Source organism: Macaca mulatta, chromosome 11, assembly GCF_049350105.2.
Source record: "Macaca mulatta isolate MMU2019108-1 chromosome 11, T2T-MMU8v2.0, whole genome shotgun sequence".
Classification (NCBI taxonomy): domain Eukaryota; kingdom Metazoa; phylum Chordata; class Mammalia; order Primates; family Cercopithecidae; genus Macaca; species Macaca mulatta.
Genome location: NC_133416.1, coordinates 131,289,281 through 131,309,360, shown reverse-complemented (window position 1 = coordinate 131,309,360; position 20,080 = coordinate 131,289,281). Strand labels below are relative to the sequence as shown.

The following is a 20,080-nucleotide window of genomic DNA, read 5'->3' as shown; positions in this document are numbered from 1 at the left end:
TGCTTCCCACTCACTGGACATACACTTCCCTGCGAACACAATAGCGAAGCAGAGAGCCCTGGTCCCTACCCTTGCAGTTGTTGGAGGGCCAGGTGGGGGACAGATACAGGCAAGAAGTGGCCATTTCAGTATGGAGCCATAAGTGCTGCAGCGGGAGACGTGCAGAAACAGCGGACAACACGGGAAGGCAGCAACCCAGGCGGGGCAGGGGAGAGATGGAAGCTGCGGGTGCCCAGGTAATCACCATTGCCTCCACCCAGGCCATGCGAGGCTTTACTTGAGCGTGTCTAAGAGCTGACGGGATGGTAGAGAGGGGGAGACTGAAGATGAGAGAGAGAGACTCAGATGGAACGAGGAGCCTGAGAAGGAGGAAGGGGCTAGGTTGGCCTTGGCTGAGGTGGAGTGGGGGTGTCCTCTTCCACTGTAAAAGGAGAAAGCTGAGGACGGGAGCTGTGGGCTTTTCCACTGGAAGGAGAGATTCCTATCAGACAGCTGCTGCTGTTCCTGTGGAAGCAGGAAGAAAGATCAGCTGCAGAGAGAGGCGAGGGGCAGGGTGGAGATGTGGGGGAAAGGCCCAACGCTCCTTTGGAGCCAGGAGTGAGGGTGCCAGCTGGGGACTGGGATGTATGGAGACATCTGTCTTTGTGGCTGCATGGTCTTCTCCCTGTCAGCCCCTAGAGAGGCCGAGAAGACAGACTTGGGGTTTTCTCAGAGGGATTCAACAGGACAATTAGGCAAGGCATTTGGGGGTCTCAGGCAAGAGTGACTGAAGTGAAGGCCACCAGCCAAGGAAGTGAGGATGCAGGGAAGGGGCAAGTATGGGCGCTTGAGGCGACAGCAGACACTGGGGCAACAGAGTGGCCATCCCCACGAGGCCAAACAGGAGCACAGTGGCCCGAGTCACAGAGGCAGAGTAGGCGGAGAGCAGGATTCGTGACACAGACATGACAGTGCCAGAGGTCACCGTCAAGGGTGTGCTCGAGGGCCTGGAGGGCTGGAGTTGTGAGCAGGTGTCAGGAAATGGGATGCCCACCGGGCCATTCAGGCCCCCAAGATGAGGGCAAATGAGGGAGGCAAGCCAGGGAAGCAGGCCAACATCGTCTCCGAGTAAGGGAATTGTAGGCGGCAGCAGTGCACAGCCAGCGTGGCCGGCGGAGCAGAAAAGCACTCCCTCAAAGGAGACTTCAGCTCTGGAAGAGTGCACTCAGACTCCCGCCGAATAAAGCAGGGACTTGTAAAACATCTTTGATTTGCTCCATGACTCTCCATTAGAAAGACCAGAGGTCATTTCATTTTAAACTTTAAAAAGACCACCAGGTAAGGAGTATAAAATACAACTTCAAAAGCCATCTATATTTCAAGCCATGCTCAAATAGCAATAAGAGATGGACAAAGAAGAGTCCTAGCACTGCCTGTAGACCTTGGAGAATGCATCTTTTTCATCATGGATGATTCACTGAAGATGCACATTTTTGTGCAAAAACATAAAATGTTAATTTTATGATTTCCTATGAACGATTTACAAATCCACTCTTGATTGTCTACTGTGCAAATAGTCAGGAATACAGCAGATGAATTATACGGTGGAAATGGAGTGAGGTGGTTAAAAATAAAAATTAAAAAACAGATAGGGAAGCCCACAGGAGAAGAAACTCAAAGTCATGCAGAATGTGACAAGTTTAAAGAGCAAAGGAAGCAAGTGCCTATGCTGAGGCAAGATAAGTTGACTGTCATCCAGAAAGACCATCCAGAGGGCTTGGGCTTCTACCACAGCAGCCGATGCATTTAAACTGCTTCTGGGGTCTCCGTCATGTGCTCTGACCATTGCATGTTTCTCTAAAGAAGCAAACAACCTGGAAAACTCAGACAGACAGAAATGTGGAAAAGCTTGTTCATTTCCTCTAGAAATTTAACCAAAGGCACTCAGAGCAGGGAAACAGGCGACACTCGGTTCCCACCTGGCAGTTCCCCAGGGTTGGCCCAAACTCCTTCTGTGTCAACAGTAGACAAAGAAGCAAGGCGTTTGATATATTCGTCAAATTTCATCCTTCCATCCTCAAGCAGGGAGGCTCCCAGAGAGCAGTATAGAGCCTCCAGGAAGTAGCACTCCAGCAGGTCGAGGTCTTCTATTTCTCCTTCTAGTAACGCATCCAACATCTTGGCTAACTGGGTTACCTGGTTCACAGGAAAACATCTGGTTCAGCTCACATAGTCCACCCCCACAGAGTCCATTCCAGTCATAAATCCTGGGATCCCAGGTCCCAGAGCGAGGGCAGCATATGACCCATCACGTTGGTTCCGACAGATGGAACCCAGTATCTTGACTTGCACAAAAGCAAGCATGGCGCCCTCCTTGGCACTGACCAACAATGCTACTGTTTACCCTGTCTGGCATCTTCACTCCCCTTAAAACCCTACTGTGAGCCTGTCTTTAGGAAAGAATTTCTTTTTGCTAACAGCAGGGATCGTTTCTTACCATATTGAGGTCTGTCTGAGGAACTATTGTCTTCAGCTTCTCTGTTTGTCTTCCATCCACTATCCCTTCCACTATCACATCCACGAGATAGGGCACATATTTCTCAAAGAGACTATTCAAATTGTATTGTTCCACCTGTAAAAAAGCAGCATTCCAAAGCATTTCAAGGGTTCGTTTATTTAAATGGAAGTTAGTGGAAAGCTGTTCTTGCCCAAAGAGGATTGAGCAACATCTTCTGATGAATGATACATCTGGCAGGTGAGGAAACCCTGATAATAGTGCCCTATATTAGCAGAGAGATTTGTCCTTTACAATATGCTTTCATCTCATCATGAAGTGTTTCATTTCGCTGCCACAGGGTCTACCATGCCCTTGGGGAGGAAGAAGGGAAGATAACAGTTCCCATTTGACAGGAAAGAGGCTGATCATCTTAGAGTTCAAGTGACCACAGTCATCCAGCAAAGACTGTAAAGCAGTGAAGGCCCCCTTCCTATCAAGGCACCAATCACCACCAGGGATTGCACGGGTCCTGAGACAGCTGTCTCCCACAGGACAGTGCCTCAAATGGTTCTATCATGCTTCCTTTGTTCTGCTCTTCTCTGGCATAATTATGTCCTGGTTTCCATTCACCTCCAACCTAGTAGCCCTCCTAGAGACACACCCAGACAACCTGTGTTCCTTTGAGAAGGTGGTCATAGTGTCCTAGGTGTGGTTGAGCCACAACCCGAACATGACTGTCACATCCATCTCTGCACTTTTCACAGAAGCCTTTTGTTAAGACAACACACACTTCTGGCCTGTCATCTGTTTTGTAAATAAAGGTTTATTGGTACACAGCCATGCCCATTCGTGTACAAATTTCTGGCTGTTTTCATGCCACAACAGCAGAGTTGAGTAGTTGTGAAAGAAATCATATTGCCCACACAAAGTCTCAAATATTTACTATCTACCCCTTTACAGAAAAAGTTTGTCAACCTCTGGTCTAGACCAACCAATCCAATCATTACCTATCCCACTGGCTATAAATTATCTGAAATCAAATAAGTGTGTTTGCCATGGGCCGGGCACGGTGGCTCAAGCCTATAATCCCAGCACTTTGGGAGGCCGAGATGGGCAGATCACGAGGTCAGGAGATCGAGACTATCCTGGCTAACACGGTGAAACCCCGTCTCTACTAAAAAATACAAAAAACTAGCCGGGCGAGCTGGCCCATAGTCCCAGCTACGCGGGAGGCTGAGGCAGGAGAATGGCGTAAACCCGGGAGGTGGAGCTTGCAGTGAGCTGAGATCCAGCCACTGCACTCCAGCCTGGGCGACAGAGCGAGACTCCGTCTCAAAAAAAAAAAAAAAAAAAAAAAAAAAAAAAGTGTGTCTGCCATGTTTTCACTTAATTTGTGCTCAGGGACATAGGCAGGTCAAGGACAAGGTCATCACCTTCGACTACAAACATCCCTCTGGACTATGTTATCCAACTAGCCATCAATACTGATAACTTTAAGTTCATTTTAGAAAAAAACTTCACCTTGTTTGGTATTTGATTAACCCATTTTTCCCAGTAAGGTCTATATTTCAAGTTTTTAGGATCCACATAAACCATTCCACATCGAGAGACGGTTGCAGGGGAGGCATACTGTAAATCTCCAACCTGGAGAAATAAAGAAAATCAATCATGGCTACAGCTATACACAAGATAAACTAGATGTTTAAGGACCTTCTCTTATGGAAAGTTTTTACAACTGCATGAAATCCAAATCATATCAAAATGAACACAGCTTTCATGAGGTTTTTAACTGAACACCTGGGATTTTGATGAGAAGATTACACACTTCTGATGTAACATCTTTTTAGTTTTTCTATAATAAAATTAATGTGAAAATATGTTGTAGAATATCTGACAAAAAATAGAAAAGTATAAAGAAGAAAATAAGTTATCCAAATCCCACCACCTAGAAACAAATGTTTTGAAGTGTTTTCCAGTCAATCTTTTTTCTTTATTATTTTTTTAAAATAGTTGAGATCAGGCAGTAAAAAACTTCATAAGTACACAGCTAAACCAGATATATTAACAAACCTAGCTCTCTCTACAAAAAAATATAGTTCAGTCAGCTAATCAGATAGTAATATGTACAAATATTCCATGTACCCACCAATTTTACAGTTAGAAATGGCATTAATACTAAGTTAGAGTGAAAGCAAGTCCCAGGGCCACACCTATGAAACAAGCAGTCCATATCCTAAGCAGGAGATAGAGGGCTTTGGAGAATAGTCTCCAGGAAATAAAGGGGCTCAACAGAATACTTGATATGATAGAAAGTTTAAAAAAAAATGAGGTTCAGGAGATCGAGACCATCCTGGCTAACACAGTGAAACCCCGTCTCTACTAAAAAATACAAAAAACTAGCCGGGCGAGGTGGTGGGCGCCTGTAGTCCCAGCTACTCGGGAGGCTGAGGCAGGAGAATGGCGTAAACCCAGGAGGCGGAGCTTGCAGTGAGCTGAGATCCGGCCACTGCACTCCAGCCTGGGCGACAGAGTAAGACTCCATCTCAAAAAAATAAAAAAAAATTTAAAAAATAAAAAAATGAGGTTAAGATAAAGGCAAATAGTGTGAGGAAAAAAAAAAGGAAGGCAATTACAAACTCCAGACAAAGTAAATGGCTCTAAAAGAAAGTAAATGTAATCACAGTATATTAGTTGGTTCTTCAGTAAATATTTCTATCTTCATTATAATGTAAACATTATCTACTATTAACCAACTTAGCAATATACTATTCTGATGTTAGTGGTATAAGAGATGAATTCTCACTTTTGTAGCAGTCAGTCAATAGATAATGTATAAACTATAAAATGTATAAAGGAAGAATATCATGCTAAGCCTGTTACTTATAGACAGTAGGGTAATCATGAGAAGAAACAATTCATAAAAAGTAAAAGTAGTCACCTCTGGGATAAAGAGGGATGAGAGGAGTAAAGAACAAAGAGTTGTACTCATTATAAACCCTTATGTATTGTTTGTTTTTAAATAATCGTCTATATTTACTACTACTTTAATAAACATTTACATTTTTAATTACAAGAAAGACTTATGTTCAAATTTACTTTTAATCACTACTTGCCTCAAAGAGCAGGGCACAGTGTGCTTGGAGCCGGATGCGTTCCCCATTGGCCAATGTCAACAACTTGTTGTCATCCATCACAGAATTCATGTTTTCCACCCATAGAGCATCCACATCACCATCAAATAAAATATACCTGCAGTAACCAAAGAAAGGAGAGGTATGGGTCCTAGAGAGTTTCCAATTATGGAACTTGGTATAACCTGCCCATTCATGTTGAATGTCTTTTTCCCAGGGTTTTCTAACCAGGATCTGAGACAGAGCACCCTAGCTGGCCCACAGGTTTAACTGAATGGTACATAAAAAATTGTTTGAGCCTGTAATCCCAGCACTTTGGGAGGCCAAGGTAGGCGGATCACAAGGTCAGGAGTTCGAGACCAGTCTGGCCAACATAGTGAAACCCAATCTCTACTAAAAATAGAAAAAATTAGCCAGGCGTAGTGGTGTGTGCCTGTAATCCCAGCTACTCAGGAGGCTGAGGCAGGAGAATTGCATGAACCCAGGAGGCAGAGGTTGAAGTGAGCTGAGATAGCACTACTGCACTCCTGCCCAGGCAACAGTGCAAGACTCCGTCTCAAAAAAAAAAAGAAGTTTGAGTTAGTTGCCAATATTTAAGAATAAGGGAACTTCACACAAAAATCTGAATTTCTCACTTCTTGGGCAAACTGGAAGTTCTGAGCACACAGACCTGGATTCCTTCATGGGAACAATCTGCTGATGCTGAGGAGTTGCTGCCTATGGAGACAGAAAGTGTCATAGTCCCTGCCCCTGCCACAACGCCTACCTCATTCTCTTACACCTGAGGCTGAGTATCAATTGCTATTATCACTGGTTTTAACCCCTGGTTTCCTGCGGTACAGTCAAGAGTAAAGAAAGTATTTTGGATATCCATGTGTAGTGGGTCGAATGGTACCCACCCCCCACCAAAAGATGTGTTCACCCAGAAGCTGTGACTGGTGACCTTGTTTGGAGAAAGGCCTTTGCAGATGTAATTAAGGATCTCAAGATGCGATCATTCTGGCTTATACAGATGAGTCCTAATCTAATGACAAATGCCCTTATAAGAGAAAAGCAGGAGGAGACATGAGACACGCAGAGGGGAAGGCCAAGACAGAGGCAAAGGTTGAAATGATGTGGCCACAAGCCAAGGAACACCTGGAACCACCAGAAGCAGAAGAGGCAAGGATTTGCCCTAGAGCCTTTGGAGGGAGTGCAGTCCTGCTCACACCTCTTTTTAGACTTTTGGCCTCCAGAATTGTGAGATAATAAATGTCTGTTGTTTTAAGCCACCCAGTTATTTGTTATGGCAGCCCTAGGAAGCTAACACCACCATGTAATTTGCTCCACTTCACTCATTTGTGCTACCTGCTGGGACCCTGGGAGAATCTGAGTTTACAAGCCCTAGTTTACACACCATGCGTGCTGGCAGCACGTCTACTTCCAAGGCCTCAGGTATTTAAGCTTCGGGATGGTTTCATTTTGTGACTATACTGGGTGACATCTCATGCAGCGAAGCCCATCTCCACAGGACAGACGCTATTCTACTGTGCTGAAATGGTGGCTTGATAGTGCCTCCATTTAACTCACTGATATAAGTAGTTGGATTTTTTTTTTCAGCGTTAACATTTTGGTTTATTTCCTTCCCATATCTTTTTTCTTTTTAGCTTTTTATTTTTAAATAATTTCAAACTTACAGAGTTACAAGAATAAAATAGTATGAAGAACTCCCACATGCCTTTCAGTCAGATTCCCCCACTGTTACGTTTTTTACCAGATTTGCGCGCTCTCTTACTCTGTCTCTCTCTAAATCATTTGAGAGTCAATTGCAGATAAAATGCCTCCCTTCCCCAAATACTTAAGCAAGTATTTCCTAAGAATAAGCACCTTCTCTTACACAACCACAGCAGAATTATCAAACTCAGGAAATTTAATATTGACACAATACTATTATCTAATATATAATCCACATTCAAATTTCACCAGTTGTCCCTATAGAAAATCTCCATTTATATTCATTATAAGAAGACTCAAAGGCCAGGCATGGTGGCTCACCCCTATAATCTCAGCACTGTAGGAGACTGAGGCAGGAGAATTCCTTGAGCCCAGGAGTTCAAGACAAGCCTGGCCAGTACAGGGAGACTCTGTCTCTACAAAAAAAGCAGAAATTAGCTGGGCGTGGTGACATGCACCTGTAGTCCCAGTCACTTGGAAGGCTAAGGTGGGAGGATTGCTTGAGCCTGGGAGTTCGAGGCTGCAGTAAGCAGTGATCATGTCACTGCACTTAGCCTGGGCAACAGAGCATGACCCCAAAGAAGAATAAGAAGAAGGAGAAGGAGAAGGAGGAGAAGGAGGAGGAGGAGAAGAAGAAGAAGGAGGAGGAGGAGGAGGAGAAGGAGGAGGAGGAGAAAGGAGCAGGAGGAGGAGGGAGGAGGAAGGAGGAGAAGGAGGAGGAGGAGGAAGGAGGAGGAAGAAGGAGGAAGAAGAAAGAAGAAGACAGAGGAGGAGGAGGAGGACAATGATGACAACAATGACGACTAGATTCAAGCAACCATCAACAGATGCTCAAACCATTGGGTGAATGGGTGAAGGTTGGATGAGAAATGGGATATTTACTTAGTCATAAGATATCTCCCTACATTTGCATATCAACTGCGAAGAGGAAAATGGCACCTTAACCCAATAATCAAGATTAACACCACCCATAATAGGGCAACCAACACCACGTGCCCGTGATGAGATGCGAAGGACACAGCATCGTTCCTGCGGCCTTCCTGTCAAAGAGCCATAGCCTGAATCTAATTATGAAGAAGCAACTGACAAACCCAAACTGAGATCATTCTCTAAAACAGTTGGCCTGGAATCCTCCAGAACAAGAAGGTCATAAAAGATAAAGAATCCTAAGGAACTGCTCAAAATTAAAGAACGCCACAAACAAGATGATGGAACTCAGTGTGGAATCATGGGTTCATCCAGAACCAGGGGAAAAGTGCTAAGAAGCTGTTTTTAAAGCCATGAGTCGGGACTTTGGACTCTTGTTATTTAAGGATTTTATTTATTATTAATGGGATTTGATTAGAACATAAAATCAGAACCATTCCTGCGTTTACAAAGAGATATTATAGGACCAACTAAAAGCTTTTTACCTTACACACCCTCAGAGCATTTATTACCTTACACACCCTCAGAGCATTTCTGTACTTGGCCTCACTTGGCCTTCGCCATGTCACGTGGTGATGTCATCAGGGCACCATCAACCACGTCTACAGATGGAAAACCGTGGCTCGGGAGGGCATTCCTGCATTTTCCATGGCACTTTGCTACCTTTCTTTGACTTACCTTGCCATAGAACATGGTGACCAGGCAGCTTGATGGCGGCTGTGTTTGAGGACTTAGAGTCACACAGATCAGGGTTAAATCCCTGGCCTTGGGGCACGTTTCTGATCTTTTCTAGGCCTCAGTTTCCTCTGTGGTAAGCTGGGAACAATCCCGGTACCTAGCACATTGCATCACTAAGAAGACTGAGGTCACACGTAAAAAGCACTAAGACTGGACTGCTCACTTCCGAAGCACAGCCTCCAGGATTGAACTCCAAGTCTGCTGAAATCCAAGCATGAAGCTACAATGTATAGTCCTGCCACCGTTTTTAATGTTGAGCTAATTAACATTAACTAACTCAGGCTCTTTCCTACCTACAAAGATACTCACTTTCGCTCCTTCTTATCCGTTGGCCTGTTGATTTCCCTGAAGATGTTTGACAACACCCCATCGGTCCAGTCTCGGGTGGTTGGGTCCAGGATGCCATAGAGTTCTATGACACTCACGGCTTTGGGGTTCAGGATGTACAACTTTGTCATCAGCCCAAGCCTAAATCAAGAGAGGCTTTAGCCATGGTTCAAGCAAACTAAATGCATGAGGAAAACAGTCTGGGTTCCCTCTGTGAGGAATTAGATGTTTTGAATTCAAGCCAAAATTTAAAATGCAACCCATGCAAACTCTTCACTGGGCTTCCCTTCACTGTTAGTGCTTTCTTCTAAACATAAAGCAACCACATTTCACCAAAAATGTGGCCACAGCACAAATGAGGTCTGAACTAGAAGCACAGCTTCGCCTCTGGAGGGCGCCAAGAAGCTAACTTTCATGTATATTTCATATTTATGCATATTCCATATTCATATATATGGCATTTAAGTAAATATCTCAGAATTAAGGGCGTATAGGAGACCGTACTCAGTCATCCAGGAAATAACAAAGCTTTGAACTACAAATGTTCAATCCTTCTTACTTGCAGAACAACATCTGCTCTGTGCTGACTTCATGGATCAAGCAGACAGGGCACTTCTCACCATAGTGCCTGTAAATCCCCACAGCCCTAACTATAGGATTAATTCAGCCAAAGAGAACTAAACATCACACACTCCACAGTTCACAACCAACAAATCAGTAAGTCGTAATAATGTACATGCTACATTAGACATACATACGTGTGTGATAGTTCTATAAACTATTTAACAATGAATAAATTAAAAAATGAAATGCAGATGGCCACAGTACAGCCCACTTAGAGTCAGTAAACCACTGTCAGCTCGTTTTCTCATATGAAACATATGAAGAAACAACGGGAACAAATGACATACACTTACTCTTTAGATTTTATAGACTGCCTATTAAGTCACAAAAATTATTGGCTTGATTTAGATTTTTGCCAGACTGTCAGCATCCATGGAAGACTTTCTGGAATCTAGTTATTGCTTAGGAGAGAAGCCAGGAGTCAGGAATCCACTTTCAGTAGAAGGCTTTCAATTCACTGCAGGCTGTTATGATATACTCTCTCTCGCTTTTTTTTTTTTTTTTTTTAGAGAGAAGGTCTCACTCTGTTGCCCAGGCTGGTGTGCAGTGGCACAATCCTAGCCCACTGCAGACTCAAACTCTTGAACTCAAGCAATCCTCCCTCCTTAGCCTCCTGAGTAGCTGTACTACAGGTGCACGTCACCACACACAGCTAATTTTTTTTTAATGTGGGGACGGAGTCTCATTATGTTGCCCAGGCTGTTCTCAAAATCCTGGACTAGGCGATCCTCTCACCCTGGCCTCCCAAAGCGCTGGGATTACAGGCATGAGCCACCATGCCTGGCTCCTTTATGGTCTTCAATGTGGGAGTGTACGATCACTGTTTCCTGCATGAAGAATTGCCCCTGAAGGGCTAGAGATTATAAGGCACCCAGGGAGGTGACATTCTTTTTCTGGCCACTGCGAAACCACAGCAGTGCTGCATAAGGTGAATCCTGAATTACTTTAAGGAAGCAATTTAGACACCAAAAAACTATGACTTCACGTTCATTTTCACAATATCCTCATAAGATAGTTTGTGAAACTCTCATTTCACAAATGAACCTATTCACCATCTGATGCACAAGCGGGTTGCTATTTTGCATTCTAAAATATCTTAACTGAGTCTGCAATAAAGTCAGTAAAAACACCCTGAGTCAAAAGGGGTGTGTATTACAAATTTACCCTCCCAGGAAATCAGAGAGCAAAGTGGGACTTGGTAATACTGCCACCAAACATATACCGTGAGCCCCTGGCAGTCAGGCCCTCCCCATGGAGGTCATACTCACTTGGTCTGGGCCTGACACAGAGTGTTAATGACGACGGACTTGCCCCCTCTGGTGGGTCCCACCACCATCGTCGTGTGGCGGGTTAACATGGTCTCGAACATTTGAACCACTTTATCCACCTGCGGGACAAACAATGGCAGTTGGGCTAAAACATGATCTTTTCCTGAAGCAGTTTTATTGAGATACAACACACATGCCTACAATTTACCTTTGAAAGGGTACAAGTCAATGGTTTCCAGTATATTCAGAGACTTGTGCAACCATCCCCACGAGCAATTTTAGAACATTTTTATCACCCCTCTCCGCAAAAAACCCTGCACCCATCTCTCCAGTCCCCTTTCCCCCAGCCCCTGGCAACCACTCATCTACTTTCTACCTCTATGGATTTGCGTATTCTGGGCATTTCATGGAAATGGGATCCTAGAATGTGTGATCTCTCACATCTGGCTTCTTTTGCTTAGCGTGTTTTCAAAGCTCATCCATGTTGCAGCATGCGTCAGTCCTGCATTCCTTTCTATGGCCAAAAGATATCCCATGGCATGGACAGACCACATTCTGTTTCAGCAGTTGATCCATCAATTGAGGGATGTTGGGTTGCTACCACTTTTTGGCTATTATGAATAATGCTGCTCCAGACATTCGTGAACAATTCTGAGCAGATGTTTATCCTCACTCTTGGGTAGATCCCAGTAGTGAAATTGCCAGGTCTTATGGTAACTCTCGGTTTAACCTGTTGAGGAACTGCCAGGCTGTTTTCTAAAGTGGCTGCACCATTTTACATTCCTTCCGGAAAACACATGCTTTTAACAACCAACTACAGAGAAAATCAGGGTCAGGAAAGGCACAGAAAGCTCTCATCCACAGCCGGTACCCGGTGCCCACTGCCCAGGCCTGAGGCCTCCAGGGTAGCCTGACACCCTGAAGCTGGCTGACCCGAGGCAACCCCCCAGGCCTGGAGGCTCTGAGCATTTACATTCTCAGCAGGACTCTGCCAATCAATACGTATTTGGCTTAATGACAACATATACAGCTTACAGGCTCTTCAGAGGATCCAAATCCTACCCCAGCAATATCTAATTCAATTTTTTTCTAAGTGTGACTCAGGAGAAAAAAAAGGTGAGGTGAGGAAAGAACCTCTGATGGTTGATGCCTCAAAACAAAATATTCGAGTCATCTGATCACACTGTGTGAAACAAACTACATACATAAAATTTAGCCTTAAAAAGGAAGAAATTCTGACACATGCCACAACATGGATAAATGTTGAAAACACTGTTAGTGAAATAAGCCAGACACAAATGGACAAAAATTATATGATTCCACCTATAGGAGGTACCTAGAGTAGTCAAATCTGTAGAGACAGGAAATCGAGCAGAGGTTGCCAGCGGCTGGAGCGAGGGGAGAAGGTAAGTAGTTAACGGGTACAGGGTTTTAGTTTTGCAATATGAAAACGTTCTGGAGATGGATAATGGTGATGGTTGCACAGCAATGTGAATGTACTTAGTGCTACCAAACTCTACATTTTTTCTTTTTTTTTTTTATTTTTTGAGACAGAGTCTCGCTCTGTCACCAGGCGGGAGTGCAGTGGCATGATCTTGGCTCATTGCAAGCTCCACCTCCCGTGTTCAAGCAATTCTCTTGCCTCAGCCTCCCAAGAAGCTGAGACTACAGGCGAGCGCCACCACACCCAGCTAATTTTTGTATTTTTAGTAGAGATGGGGTTTCTCCATGTTGGTCAACCTCCCGAAGTGCTGGGATTACAGGCGCGAGCCACTGCGCCGGGCCTAACAAACTCTACATTTAAAAGTAGGTAACAGGGTAAATATTGTTATGTGTATTTTACCACGATTTAAAAATGGGGAAAAATGGTTACGATGGTGAAACTTTTGTGTATTTTACTATACATATATTTTTAAAGAACTGCAAAAAAAAAAAGCGCCAATGGAAAGGATGCACAGCCACAGGGAGCTCATTTTCCCGCTTTACCTGGACGGGTAGGACCGCGTAGCCGTTCTCCTCCAGGACCTGCTCCACCGCATCATTGAAGTCAGGGTAGCGGACGCGAGGGCAATCCAGCCCAGGAAACAGATCCGAAATCAAACCGAGGAAAAGAGGAACATCTTCAAACACAAACTTGGGCAGGTTCATGTCTCGCAGGGCCCTCATCAGCACCACGTCCTGCAGGAAATGAAACACGTTTCCAAGAGATTTCCAAAGGAACCCAGTGCTTTGGACTGTGTTTCCAACCCGGTGGAAACACTCTTATGAAATATAAAATATAATTTTTATATAAACATTTTATACTTTTAAAAAAATTTATACACATTTAATTTAAAATTATATAATTTTAAATTACAGAAATTTATATAATTTAAAATTATATAAGTCCTGTATATATATAAATATATAATACATATATACAGAAATTACATAATTTTAATTTTTATATTAAAATATGTAAATATAAATTATATAAAGTTTATATGAGATTAAACATAAAATATAAAATATGTATATTTCATATATTTCATATAATATGTACTTCATATTATATAATATACACATACATGGCCGGGTGCATTGGCTCTGCCTATAATCCCAGCACTTTGGGAGGCTGAGGCAGGCGGATAACCTGAGGTCAGGAGTTGGAGATCAACCTGGCTGACATGGTGAAACCACTTCTCTAGTAAAAATACAAAGATTAGCTGGGTGTGGCGGCAGGTGCCTGAAATCCCAGCTATTCGGGAGGCTGAGGCAGGAGAATCACTTGAACCCGGGAGGTGAAGGTTACAGTGAGCTGAGATTGTACCATTGCACTCCAGCCTGGGTGACAAGAGTGAAACTCTGTCTCGAAAAAAATATATATATACATACACACACACACATATATACACACATACATATGAAATATAAAATTTAAAATGAAATATAAATTATATATAAATGATATACATATATTATAATTTTATATAAATGAAATTTTATAAAATGTATATATGTATATCATTTATATAAATTAATAAATTAAATAAATTATATTTGTATTGTTTATAAATTATATAAATTTATAAAATTTATATAAAATGTTAATATGTATATTATATAGTGTAAATATATATAAAATATTATATGTAATACAAATATATAAAATTTCATATTTAATAATGATCATATAAATCATATAAACTTAAATATGCATTTTTCAAAATTTCATATGAAAATAAAAATGTAAAATAAAATATCTAAAAGTGAAATATAAAATATAAAATTGTACATAAACATAAAAATTAAATAAAATATAAAAAAGGAGCGCAGGCAGAGGAGTGAGGCACAACGCTGCAATCCAGCCTAGGGGCTGGGGTGGGCCTGCTCCTGGGAGGCCGAGTGTCCTGGTGGGCTGTGCGAGGAGAATAAAACAGATTTCGGCCAGAGGGAAGGAGCGGAACCTTCCTCCTCCCCACCTTACAGAGGGGCATGGTCATCTACACTAAGGCAAAGGTTCCTTATCACAAGAAGAACATTTGCTTTGACCTTTAGGTGTGCCCATATATATGTATATATATATTTGGGTTTTGTTTTGTTTTTGACAGGGTCTCACACTGTCACCCAGGCTGGAGGGTAATAGTGCCATCTCGGCTCATTGCAGCCTCCACCTCCCAGGTTCAAGCAATCCTCCCACTTCAGCCTCCTAAGTAGCTGGGACTATAGAAACGTGCCACCACAACCAGCTATATTTTTTGGTTTTGGGGATTTGTTTTGAAAGAAATGGGATTTTGTCATGTTGCCTAGGCTGGTCTCAAACTTCTGGCCTCAAGCAATCCTCCCACCTCAGCCTCCCAAAGTGCTAGGATTGCAGGCATGAGCCACTGCACCAGTCTTAGGTGCTTTTATATAAATCTCAAAAACAAAAGTTTGAACTCAGGACCTGGCAAGCATCTCTATGTTGTCTCCTAGGGCAGGTGGTCCTGCTTCTTTTTCAGTGTTCACTATCTGGAAATGTGGGTATCTCTTCTCTACACATTACCTCCAGGATGTGGAATGGAAGAGGCCACTTTTCTTTTTGTTCTACCTCTCAGATTCAACACAGGAGCCCCGGGGATTGCAGTTCCCCTGCCTTCTCCAGAAGGAAGAACTGACGTGGGGCTTCTGCTATTTGCTTAATTGTAAAGACATCATGTTGCAAGCTGAAGGCTGATGTTTCATTTGAAACAGGTGCTTAGGTGGTGGTATTTGTGAATTCTTCACCTTTTATTCCAAACAAGACTAAACAAAGGGCAAGTATAGCTGACTTGAGGGACTTTTTAACGTCCTCCCGTTTCTGCCACTCTCATGATACGCGCAGTTGAGAACTGCAGCAATTCCAAATATGTGGTTCTAATTTGAAGCAAAAGACACTAAGTCCTGACTCATCCTGTGACATAGATTTACTGAATAAGAACAAAGGTCCAAGTTTGCAAACTTTTGACGTGATAAAGAAGCCCAAAGACAATATAGCAAAGTTAATTTCCTATGTGAAGAAACCATCACGTCTCCGTACAAACAGTTTTACATGTGTAACTCCACCTTGTTGGATGAGAAGAGGGATTTTCCTCCTAGAAAACAAGGCTGTTTTTTACCTCTTTCTCAGAAGTCCTTGGATATTTGGTATTTGCAATGTGTTTTCATTCTTCTAAGGAAGTACCAGATTGTGCAGCAGTTAAGCCTATGAATGCATGCTTGGGTTCAGTGTAAGGCAGTAAAAGAAAACAAGCCAGCTGTGACTGCAGTGATGGGACCATATTCACCTCCCTAGGAGGAGAGACTGCTGCAATTCGCTTCACTCTTTTTTGTAGAGCCTTAGATAGCGATTGGGACTGTTTTCCCTGTTGCTAAGACTGAAAGTGGCATCGGTGGTTTTTCATTTCAGAAGATATGACCCACCCGAGAGTATGATCGCCCTTCAACTTTGGACATAGATGAGCAGGGGAGAAAATGAAAGAAGTTTCCATATAACTCCTTTCTCCTAAGAAAAAGAAGTAACAATGACAAATGCAGCTTCATCTGACTTTACAGTGTTTTACATTTTACAGCTTCCTTTTTTGTAAGAGCATAAATATCTCTTCCTTCGACCCCTCCAAAAAAAAAAAACCCAAATGTGCGCGTGTGTGTAACATTATGAGTACAGTCACTAGAGAAACAGGTGAGCCTATTGCCCACAGAACAGCATTGACTGAACTTTTTCTTTAAAGTCCATGTAAAAACAACCACAATCATTCCCCTCTTTTGTTGCAAAGAGAAAATAACAACTCACATTCATGCTTTCATGAGAATTTTGTTAGTCCCCACGGTTCCGCCACACCCATCCTGAGACTACAGATTGATTATTACTATGGAAGCATCATAAATGTTGGTATTGGAGTGAGGATGTTGCACTCAACCTTAAGGTACTAAGTGTAATTACAAAGCAAACGATATAACAGGTAAGAGGCCAAAGTAAGGCCAGACCGATGGGGGAAGCGGCTGCTAAGACTTAAACATTTCAGGTGATACCATACTGTGCCCATCACCTCCCTGAAAGCACATAGTAAATGCACATGAACCAGCTGAAACCAGAGAATGTTCCGGCACGTGGCCCCTACCTCCCTAAGGTCAGAGGAGCCTCTCTTCAGCTCACCAGCCATGACCAGCACCGATTTCAGGGCTCTGAGTCCAAAATCATAGTGATACTGCTTGGACAGCTGCTCCCGGGCCAGCTTATACAGAACTGTCATCTTTTTTGCCAGAGTCTTTTGGAAAGAAGATAATAATACAAAAAAAAAAGATAAAATGATTCAAAAGCAACAGAGGCTCATTCTACAAATGCAAGAAGACAGGGGCAGGTGTTCCAGTGCAGCTGCTCTACAAATAAGCAAATTCCGTCTCTAACTTTCAGAAATACCAGGGTGGGTCCTTCATTTTTAAATATGGCAAATTGGGAATTAATGTGAAGGAACATCTGTGTTACCAAAATCTTCACCATCTTAATTTAAAGAACAGAATCATTTGTAGGAATCACACTCCAGAAATACACTGCTGCTTTACTTTGACCTAAACCTATTATTAAGGCTATAACTGGGCCAAGCGTGGTCACTTATGCCTGTAATCCCAGCACTTTGGGAGGCCAAGGCGGGTGCATCACCTGAGGTCAAGAGTTCAAGACCAGCCTGGCCAACATGGTGAAACCCTGTCTCTGCTAAAAATATAAAAATTAACCAGACCTGGTGGCATATGCCTGTAATCCCAGCTACTTGGGAGGCTGAGGCAGGAGAATCGCTTGAACCCAAGAGGCGGAGGTTGCAGTGAGCTGAGATCACACCATTGCACTCCAACCTGGGTGACAGAGCAAGATTCTGTCTCAAAAAAAACAAAAAACAAAAAACAAAAAGGCTGTAAATGTCTTTGAGGACAAGTCAGCCACCTCATCTACAGCAAGCATTCAAAACCCACAGGTCCCTAAGGCAAGTGTGGCAATTTTAGTCATAAAATCTAGGAGCAAGAGATCTCGTCATGCCACCTCAAAATCCTGACGCAGTAATAGGCACCAAGAGCTTTCAATAAAAGACATATTGCAGAAACGCAATGTGACAACCCTCTATGTTAAAAGTATTCTCTATTTTGTAACTTTTCCAGAGCTTCTGGAAAGATCCTACATACGTACATGTTATAGATAGCTTAAAAGAGGATAAACATTATCTATAAAGTTGTTTTTGAACCACATATTCTCAAAGGCATTGTGCTGAGTAAAGAAGCCCGCCTCAAAGGGTTCCATGCTACACGTCTCCAGGTACAGAACAGTCTCAAAGTGACAAAACTATACTCGCTGAAGAATAGATCAGGGGTTGCCAGAGTTAGGGTTTGGGGGAGAGTGTGTCTAGTAAGCAGTAACAAGAGGCTGGGTGCAGTGGCACACACCTGTAGTCCCAGCTACTCGGGAGGCTGAGGTGGGAGGATTACTTGAGCCCAGAAGTTCAAGACCAGCCTGGGCTGTAGAGACCCTGTCTCTACAAAAAATAAGCAGGATTAGCCAGGCATGATGGCATCTGCCTGTGGTCCCAAATACTCAGGAGGCTGAGGCAGGAAGATCATTTGAGCCCAGGAGTTTGAGACTGCCGTGAGCTGTGATCCCACCATTGCACTCTAGCCTGGGTGACAGAGTAAGACCCTGTCTCTCTTCTTTGTGGTTGTGGCGATGGAATAGTTCTGTATCCTGATGTGGTGACAGCCACTCCCGTCCATATGTGATAAAACATCATAGAACTAACTACACGCACACGCCAGAGAGAGAATGGGAAACCTGGTGAAATCCACATAACGTCTATACCTGAGTTAATGGCACTTGTGCCAACACCAGCTTCCTGGTTTGGGCAGTGGGCTGTGGATATGTGAGATATTCTCATGGGGAAAGGGGCACCCGGAAATTCCGTGCTACTATTGTGGCAACCTCTTGTGCATCTTAAATTATTCCAAAATTAAAAGTTACAATTTAAAAGAGGTGGGGGAGAGAGACAGAGCAGGAAAAAAAAAACAAAAATCAAAGAGCCACACGGAGCTAACACATCCTAGGTCCCGTCTGGAAGAGCCACAAGGAGCTAACGTGTCCTAGGCCCCGTCTGGAAGAGCCACATGGACCTAACACATCCTAGGTCCCCAGGCTGGAAGAGCCACACAGAGCTAACGCGTCCGAAATCCCCAGTCTGGAAGAGCCACATGGAGCTAACGCGTCCTAGGTCCCCAGTCTGGAAGAGCCACACGGAGCTAAGGTGTCCTACATCTCCAGTCTGGAAGAGCCACATGGAGTTAACACGTCCTAGGTCCCCAGTCTGGAAGAGCCACACGGAGCTAATGTATCCTAGGTCCCAGTCTGGAAGAGTCAAACGGAGCTAACGCATCCTAGGTCCCCAGTCTGGAAGAGCCACATGGAGCTAACACGTCCGAGGTCCCCAGTCTGGAAGAGCCACATGGAGCTAATGCGTCCTAGGTCTCCAGTCTGGAGGAGCCACACAGAGCTAAGGCGTCCTAGGTCCCCAGTCTGGAAGAGCCACACGGAGCTAACGCATCCTAGGTCCCCAGTCTGGAAGAGCCACACGGAGCTAACGCGTCCTAGGTCCCCAGTCTGGAAGAGCCACACGGAGCTAACGCGTCCTAGGTCCCCAGTCTGGAAGAGCCACACGGAGCTAACGCGTCCTAGGTCCCCAGTCTGGAAAAGCCACATGGAGCTAACGCGTCCTAGGTCCCCAGTCTGGAAGAGCCACACGGAGCTAACGTGTCCTAGGTCCCCAGTCTGGAAGAGCCACACGGAGCTAAGGTGTCCTACATCTCCAGTCTGGAAGAGCCACATGGAGTTAACACGTCCTAGGTCCCCAGTCTGGAAGAGCCACACGGAGCTAATGTGTCCTAGGTCCCAGTCTGGAAGAGTCAAACGGAGCTAACACATCCTATGTCCCCAGTCTGGAAGAGCCACATGGAGCTAACATGTCCAAGGTCCCCAGTCTGGAAGAGCCACACAGAGCTAACACGTCCGAGGTCCCCAGTCTGGAAGAGCCACATGGAGCTAACGCGTCCTAGGTCCCCAGTCTGGAGGAGCCACACAGAGCTAAGGCGTCCTAGGTACCCAGTCTGGAAGAGCCACACGGAGCTAACGCATCCTAGGTCCCCAGTCTGGAAGAGCCACACGGAGCTAACGTGTCCTAGGTCCCCAGTCTGGAAGAGCCACACGGAGCTAATGCGTCCTAGGTCCCCAGTCTGGAGCTAAGGCGTCCTAGGTCCCCAGTCTGGAAGAGCCACACGGAGCTAATGCGTCCTAGGTCCCCAGTCTGGAAGAGCCACGCGGAGCTAATGCGTCCTAGGTCCCCAGTCTG

General features: G+C 44.1%; 1 protein-coding gene across 2 annotated transcripts in view; it reads right to left on the bottom strand.

Moving 5' to 3' along the window:
• Window positions 1-20,080, bottom strand: part of DNAH10 (dynein axonemal heavy chain 10) — a 179,655-nt gene that overhangs the window by 66,545 nt on the left and 93,030 nt on the right. For both annotated transcript variants that reach the window (XM_028830097.2, XM_077955570.1), the window contains 8 exons: window positions 16,823-16,969; window positions 13,191-13,382; window positions 11,205-11,323; window positions 9,295-9,453; window positions 5,590-5,725; window positions 3,998-4,120; window positions 2,477-2,611; window positions 1,959-2,175 (listed from right to left, as the gene is read on the bottom strand). In XM_028830097.2, the coding sequence (XP_028685930.2) occupies window positions 1,959-2,175; window positions 2,477-2,611; window positions 3,998-4,120; window positions 5,590-5,725; window positions 9,295-9,453; window positions 11,205-11,323; window positions 13,191-13,382; window positions 16,823-16,969 (1,228 nt within the window). The remainder of the gene's footprint in view (window positions 1-1,958; window positions 2,176-2,476; window positions 2,612-3,997; window positions 4,121-5,589; window positions 5,726-9,294; window positions 9,454-11,204; window positions 11,324-13,190; window positions 13,383-16,822; window positions 16,970-20,080) is intronic.